Source organism: Myotis davidii, unplaced genomic scaffold (genome assembly GCF_000327345.1).
Source record: "Myotis davidii unplaced genomic scaffold, ASM32734v1 scaffold299, whole genome shotgun sequence".
Taxonomy (NCBI): domain Eukaryota; kingdom Metazoa; phylum Chordata; class Mammalia; order Chiroptera; family Vespertilionidae; genus Myotis; species Myotis davidii.
Genome location: NW_006293088.1, coordinates 4,632,724 through 4,640,697, shown reverse-complemented (window position 1 = coordinate 4,640,697; position 7,974 = coordinate 4,632,724). Strand labels below are relative to the sequence as shown.

Below are 7,974 nucleotides of genomic sequence, written 5' to 3'. Positions count from 1 at the left end.
TTTGTTAAGCTGCTGCAGGAGCGGAGCACACACCTGGGGACCCCAGGCACCTGTGCCCGCTCCTCCTGGCTGTCATTTTCCCGTTGACGGAGCCCATGCCCATCTCCTCTGCGGTGCAGACCCCCCCCTCCCGTGTTAGTTCCCTTCTACCCGCTGCAGCCAACGTGGCGCGGGGCCCAGGGCACCCCTTAGCGCGGCCTGGTGGTGCTGGTGTCTTCAGGGTTTTGGTTTCTCAGCAACAGTCCCCTCTTGGTGCCCAGCCGGTGCTCAGTAGACACCGGTGCTCCGTGGAGACTGATCTGCTCTCCTGAGTTGGTGGTTTCGTGGCGGGTGGGGCCGTGGCCACACAGAGGGCTGCTCTGCAGCCCAGTTCACGGCTATTCGGGGAAGCGGGTGGGGAAGCAAAGGGCCCCCAAACCCATGGCGTTGGGAGGGGCCTGGCAGCATCAGCAAGGACCCTGCATGCCCAGGCCCAGGCTCCGATCTCCGCCCCCTCCTCGCCCATCTCACTCCTGTCCGCTGGGCCCCCACACAGACCAGCTCTCCCTCAAACGATGGGGTGTTGTGGTTGGGACGGGTCCCTTCCCTGCTGCCACCAAGGACCAGGACCAAGGATTTCAACAAAGCAACTCGCAAAGCCATCTCTCTTTATTTTTCATTCCTGCCGTTCAACCAGTTTGCAGAAGCTGAGTGGATGTTGGAGGGGAAGGAGGGTCATCTGGGCGCCGACCCTCCCAGAAATAGTCTTTGCGCACTGCCGAGGCTGGTTAGCTTTGAGAAGCAATTTCACAATAGACTCTACAGAATCAGAAATGTACAAAAGTGTCAAGGCGGCTGCTGGCTGGTTTCCTGCCGCCCCCTGGGGGCCAGAGTTACGCCCATCAGTCCTGTGCAAAGGTCCTGGGGCTGGCGGGGGCAGCACCGGATTCTTCCCCAGGAGAGGACAGGCCTGCCCACCCAGCAGAAGTGTGCCCAGGGGCAGGCACGCGGGGGTGTGCCCAGGCGCCACGGCCCCCGCAGGCCCCGTGGCTTTCGAGGAGGTCTACGTCCTGCCTTTATGTCCGCCCTTTGAAAGTGTTCATGCAGGTGTAGGTTCCTGAGAATCTGTGGATCTCCTCCAGCGCAGCCTGTGGGAGTATGCTGGGGGCAGTGAGGAGAGAGAAGACAAGATGGTCAGCGGGTGGGGGGCCAGCAGCTGGGTCGCCTGTGGCCACACAAGATGGCGCAGTAGAGGGATGCTCCTAAACTCTCCCCACCCCCTCTCGAAAGCCCACAAGCCACCCCCCACCCACCCACCATGGAGGAAGGGTTTTCCAGTAAGTGGATAAACCGCTGCTTACAAGGCAAAGGCTGGGTGGTGGAAATAAACTTTCAAAGCCGCATTCTTGGCATTTTAGGGCCCGTAGGTATCTCAGAGTTCAAGTAACTCGAAATGCCACTTAGTCAACAAATATTTACTATGTGGGGCCGAGGGCTTATGTGCTAGGTGTCACCTCCTCCAGGGAAACTCCCCGCACTCACGCCCAGGCTCTCCTGGGGCTCCCAGAGTGCACTGCTTCCCCAACGAGCCCTGCTGTGGTCCTGACTGCCTCCTTGCCAGGCCCAGATAGTTCACCTCTGCGTCTGGCCCCGAGCACAGGGCCGGCATGAGAGGGCCTCAGTCCATTTGTTAATTCAAATTTGAAGGGCCCTCGCCCACTTTGGTGCAACATGGGAAAGGCCCTCTTCTGGAGAGAGCAATCTGGAAGGCTTCCTGGGGGCGGTGTCAATGGCATGGAGCCTGTAAAGATTTCTCTCGGGGAAGGTGAAGACGGGGTGTAGTGTGGGGCATGGGGAGGAGGGGGGCCTCTGCTTCCTGTGGGAAAGTAGCAGGAGATAGAACACGTAGGCTGGGGGCTTACTGTGAGAGCACTGAGACCTTCTAGCCTTTTCCTAGAATGTCTGCAAGGCTGCTGACAAGCTCCTGGGGTGGAAGGAGGCAGCCTGCTCTCCTCGGGGCTCACGGAGGCAGCCGAGGAGCATCTCAGAGCAACAGGCAGCATGGCCTGAGGGAGGCCGCGGTGTGGCCCCAATGCCCTCAGGTGCCCCTAGCCCCGACCCTGCTCTGTGGCTCTGAGTGTGAGGAGGAAGGGCTGGTGGGCGCCCCTCCGCTATGAGGTGTCTGTGCCTGCAGCTGGAGCCATGGGACACAGCCAGAGGGAAGCTGTTTCCTGGGACCTGGTGTCTGATAAAGGGACTTGGGTGCTTCACTTCCCATAAGAGCCTCTGGGCAGAGGGTGCAGCCAGCCAGGGCCTGGGGGCTGGACGTGGCGGGGGGCCCAGAGGAGCTGGGAATCCGTGGCCATGAAACCTACATCGGCGGCAGGGAATGGCCCCTGCGGTTTGGGACCCCGTGGGAAGGGTTTGCTGTCCAAGGTCTGGAAGGTTCTAGGGACTGGGATGCTGGGCGGATCCTGGAGGCAGCCCATCTCCTCTCCCCAGCCCACCTCCCGGGTGGTCTGCCCGGGAAATGCACCTGACTAGCTCCGTGACATTCTGTGGACCCTGCCACATCCTAAGCTCTGTCTTCCCCACCAGATTAAACTTCCAGAAGGCTGCGGCCCATGAGTAGGCTCTAGAATAGTGGTTCTCAAAGTGTGGTCCGGGAACCCTTGGGGGTACCTGAGGTCTCTTTGGTGGTCTGCGAGGTCAAGATACTTGTATAATCAGACTGAGATGTTATTTGCCTTTTCACGCATCCTCTCACAACAGATTAAAATCAGAAGCAGATAGAAGAATCTGGTTCTCTTCAATTACGTTAGGGTCCAGCGGTTCTCAACCTGTGGGTCACGACCCCATTGGCAGGGTCGCCTAAGACCAATCTGCATATCAGATATTTACATTACGACTCATAACAGTAGCAACGAAAATAATTTTATGGTTGGGGGTCACAACATGAGGAACTGTATTTAAAGGGCCAGAAGGTTGAGAACCACTGCGTTAGATGCTAAAGAGCTTCGCAAGAAAGGAAAACATTGCCATTCTCCTCACTGCATTCTTTTTTCTCTTTTGACAATTTTCTTACTTTTCATAAGAAATCATTGATGTTAACACGGAATTGATTGAATATTGTGAATATAAACAAGTGTATAAATCTTATAAATGTTTTCCCAGTTTTCATTTCTAAGACAGTAAGCAGTAATAATACAGCTCACATAAGCTGAAGCTCTTTGGGCACCTCAATAATTGTTAAGGTTGCAGCCCTGGCTGGTTTGGCTCAATGGATAGAGCATCGGTCTGCGGACCGAAAGGTCCCAGGTTCGATTCCGGTCAAGGGCACATGCCTGGGTTGCGGGCTCGGTCCAATGTGCAGGAGGCAGCCGATCAATGATTCCCTTTCATCATTGATGTTTCTCTCTCTCTCGTCCTCTCCCTTCTTCTCTGAAATCAATAAAAATATATTTAAAATAAATAATTTTTAAGGTTGTAAAGGGGTCCTGCGACCAGCAAGTTTGAGAACCACGGCCCCAAATTCAGGACAGGACACCCTGGGCACACAAGCCCCCACTCCTCGTCCCCACACCCACAGCAAACATGACTAATGCATCCCGTGGTACTTCCTCCTGCCTGCGGCCTCTCCCCACGGGGTCCATGGGCGGTTGGCAGGAGCCTGGCCCAGTGCCTGCTCCCCAGCCTCGTACCTTTTCAAGATAATGAGGACATGCATCGTCCAGGGGAGCAGGAGGAGCGCCTGGTTGAGCTGCACGGCCTCCACCGTCCTCCGGGCCACCGTCTCCGGCTTCAGCGGGGGGAAGAGGTTGGGGAACCTGAACGCAGGGAGAGACACAGTGGGTTTCCCCAGGGAAGCAGGGGCTGCTGGGAAAGTGCCCGTGGCTGACAGTCTGGGTCATCCCTTCGGCGTCTCCGTGAGAAGACCTGCGATTGGGAGACCTGAGACCTGCTGGGCACCCCCCCCCCTCGCCCCCCAGATGTGTCAGAAGATCCCGACTCCCTCCCTCTGCCCACTGAGTCTCCCTTTGAGAATCCAGGACTCGCAGCCCAGCCACCAGGGCCCCAACCCCCGGGCTCCCCATGTTCTCTAGAGCCCTGCTCACTCCTGGGGGCGTGGGGGGCTGCCTGCCGCCTGGCCCCCTCTCTTCCCTCCTCTGCTCCGACAGTCCTGGCCAGTCTTTTGGTTCCTGTCACCAAAGTCCTTTCCTGTCTCAGGGTCTTTCACCAGCTCTCCCATCAGGGAGGCGTCTCGGCCGGTCCACTCAGAGCGGCCTCTGACCTCGGCCCCTGCTAATGTGCTTCCCCGCATTCACCCCGCAATGGCCTGCCTGCCGGCTTGTTTCTTTATGGATGGCCTGTCTCCCCCACCGGGTGTGCGTTCCCCGAGGGCAGAGGTCTGCTGGGTCTTGCTGCCTATTGTATCCGCCATGTGCTGTGTCGGCCACATAACAGGTGCTCAATAAACGCTTGCTGAATGGCTGGGTGAATGAGTGACTGGCTCTTCCCCAGGTGTGTCCTGCTGGAGGCAGGGACTCTGCAGAGAAGGGCCTTCTCTGCGCCCCCCCCCACCCCGGTTCACTCACACACGGATGCACCGAAACCTTTAGAGTCCTTTCTGTGGGGTGACAGATGGATCCACGATTGAATAAGCAAACATCAGGGCTCCTCATGCCCAGTTACCAGCTTCCGGCCTGAGACCCATGGACTGATGATGCCCCTGAGTGCCAGGCCTGGTCTAAGTGCTCGCTGGGAATCACTCACCCCAATTCCCAGAGAGGGAAACTGAGGCTCCGGGGAGTGGGTGGCGGGTGAGGCCTGCCCAGAGCCCAGGCTCCGCCCCCGCCCTCGCTCACTGCCCTCGGAGGCACAGCACTGATGCCTCCGGCTCTGACCTCAATCCCACAAAGGGCCTGTGAGCTGCCCTGGCACCAGGAGGATTAAGGCGGGTGAGTCACCTGGGTCTGACGTCACCCTGAGCAAAGGGCAACTCCTGGGCCCCCCACGCCGACTGGCTGGCCTCTGAGAGTCCAGGGATCCCCTGCGCCCCCATCCCCGCCCTGGGCTTCCTCAGTGAGCTCGCTGGTGTCGGAGCCCACAGACACGGCAGACAGTCTGGCTTTCCATGCTCACCTGGGCCAGTCCTGCTCCCGGGGCGGGGGTGGGGTGGGGAGGGCAGACAGGGGAGAGACCCAGCTCCATGGGCCCAGAGGGGGCGGGCCCTTCCAGGCAGGGCCCCTGCAGGAGGACCTGAGGGCCGCCTCAGTTCGCCTCTGTAGGAGGAACCGGCTCCCTTCTCTCCGTGGGGGTGGGGTGGGTATACAGAGCCAACAGGGCTTGCACCTCTCACGGAAGCAGCACCCACTCTGCAAAAAGCTTGCTCAGCCAATTGCTATCTGTGTGGCCTTGGGCAGTGAGCTTGCTTCTCTGAGACTCAGTTCTCTCGTCTGTGAAATGGGGAGAGAGCTCCCAGGGGTGGGGGATAGGGGGAGGGCTAATTGGGGACAATGTTTCTAAAGCGTCTGCTGTGGCTGGAACACAGATCAATCCATGGCACTTAACAAATAGCAAGCACCCACCCCTACGGCCCTGCTGCTGGGAAACCCACATCCGCCTCCCACCCTCCAGCCCGGGGAGCCGCTAAGGCCTGGCTGGGGCGGAAGCCAATGCTTTTCCTCCTTTTCTTCTTTCTTCAGGAAATGAGACTGGTGCTGACCAATCACCCTTTACTACTCTTCTCCTCGGCCCTCGGGCCTCCCCTGCCGCCAGGTAGCGAGCTAGAATTCCCACACAGGAGCATGGGACCCAGGGCGCGGGGCACTCTCACCCACCCCTTCTTACAGAGGAGGAGCCCAAGGCACAGAAGGCCAGATGGAGGCACGGAGCTGGGAGGTGGTGCCAGGCAGTTTGGACCCACACTTGGCACGACTGTGGGAAAATGACTTGGGAAAACCTTGAATTTCCTTCTTAAGGTGATGGAGAGGAAACTGCTGCAAGGCGAGGTCTGTGCCCAGGGCGCCCAACTAGAACTGTGATTGCCGCCGCTGCATCTCCACCCACTGTGCACTTACGGAGCACTTCCTGTATGCCCAGATACAAGGTACCAACCAAGACCTCACGGAGGGGCCGGGGGTGGGAGGAGGGGGGTAACCAACACAGAACAGCAATAGGCATTAATCCAGCTCCCTCCACATTCAGAATCTATGATCGTTTGCGTGCAAGTCAGGAGGGAATGTACACTCTGTGGCACACTGAAGACAGGGCCTCCAGGAAGGTTCATAACAGATGCCTTTAGGAAGGTGTTCATTGTAAGTGGTGCGTGGGCAGGTGGGCCCAATGGTTAGAGCATCGCCTCGAGCACTGAAGGGTCATGAGTTCGATTCCCGGTCAAGGGCACGTACCTCCGTGGCAGGTTTGATCCCCAGCCCCGCAATGGGGCACATGAGGGAGGCAACCAATGGATGCGTCTCTCTCACATTGATGTTTCTCTCTCCCGCCCTCCCCCCACCCCTTCTCTCTCCCTTCTACTCTCTCTATAAAGCGATGGAAAAAATATCCTCGGGTGAGGATTAACAACAACAAAAAGGGGCTGTGGTTCGTTAGTGAGCCTGGAGCATGCCCCAGGCCTTGCTCTAGATGTTACATGTGTTGCTTTTAATTCTCCTAATAATCCCACGGAGGAATATTATTCCCACGGTTTTACAGACGAAGTAAAGGGAAGTAAAAGCTCAGAGAGGTAACAAAGCTGGCTCACGATTTCACAGCCGCCCAGCAGCTGAGGTGTGATTCAAAGCCAGGCACTTTGATTCCTGATCCCCAAACCATCCTCAGTCGCCATCGCGAAGGGACAGTGAGTGATCCCACATGGCACCTACGCCACCGGACGCCTATAACTTGCAGATAATAAAAGGCATCCAACGTAAGTGTGCAGCGGGATTAACTTTTACCTTTGTAACCACCGCCCAGATCAAGAAGAGAGAACATTCCTAAACGTCTAGACCAGGGATGGCGAACCTTTTGAGCTCGGCGTGTCAGCATTTTGAAAAGCCCTAACTTAACTCTGGTGCCGTGTCACACATAGAAATTTTTTGATATCTGCAACCATAGTAAAACAAAGATTTATATTCTTGATATTTATTTTATATATTTAATTGCCACTTAACAAAGAAAAATCAACCAAAAAAATGAGTTCACGTGTCAAAGGTTCGCCATCCCTGGTCTAGAAGGTTCTCTCGTGCTCCCTGGCAGGCTCTCCCCGCTCCAGGGGTGCCTGGTTCTGACTGCTATCACCACGGCCCCGTCTTGCCTGCTCCGGAACTTCAGGCAGACGGAACCACACAGAGTGTGCTCTCTGCCTCTGACTTCTCTTGCTCAACGAAATGCTTTTCCATCCCATGCCCTTGACCGGGAATCAAACTCATGATCCTTCAGTGCGAGAGGCGATGCTCTAACCACTGAGCCCACCTGCCCACACACCACTAACACTGAGAGCCTCAGTGTCCGCACTGCTCTCTTCTCACGGTGGGTGACATTCCACTGCGCGCAGCGGGACTTGTAAAAGCTCCCGGCCTGAGAAGCAGGACCCTACCCTCCACAGAGCGAGCCCCCCTGTCTCACAGAGTTGGGTGCCAGGGCTCACAGCCAAAGGGAACGGGCTCCAGTGCTTTTTATATCTGCTCTCTCTGTGCTTAAGCCTCTCTCCGGGCCCAGCCTGCAGGGGGCCTGGCCGGGGGAGGGGGTCCCCTGCTCACTGACCTGACCCTCATGCCCTGGAACATCTCGGTGCTGGTGTGGAAGGGCAGCACGGTGGTGGCGCTGACGCCCGGGCAGTCCAGCAGCCCCAGGGTCAGGCTCTCCATGAAGGCGAAGGCCGAGGCCTTGGAGGTGCAGTAGTCGATGGCGCCGGGGATGGCGGACAGCGCCAGCACGGAGTTGAGGCACACGATGTGGCCGTTCTGCAGCTCCAGCATGCGCGGCAGGAAGGCC

At 57.6% G+C, this 7,974-nt stretch overlaps 1 protein-coding gene across 1 annotated transcript in view; it reads right to left on the bottom strand.

The window, feature by feature from the left end:
* Positions 1-630: 630 nt before the first annotated feature.
* DHRS3 (dehydrogenase/reductase (SDR family) member 3) overlaps positions 631-7,974 on the bottom strand; it is a 38,611-nt gene continuing 31,267 nt past the window's right edge. Inside the window, exons 4-6 of the mRNA XM_006766709.2 lie at positions 7,744-7,974; positions 3,681-3,806; positions 631-1,140 (exon numbers count right to left, since the gene is read on the bottom strand). The exon at positions 7,744-7,974 is cut by the window's right edge and continues 6 nt beyond it. Coding sequence (XP_006766772.1) covers positions 1,056-1,140; positions 3,681-3,806; positions 7,744-7,974 — 442 coding nt within the window. The 3' untranslated portion in view covers positions 631-1,055. The remainder of the gene's footprint in view (positions 1,141-3,680; positions 3,807-7,743) is intronic.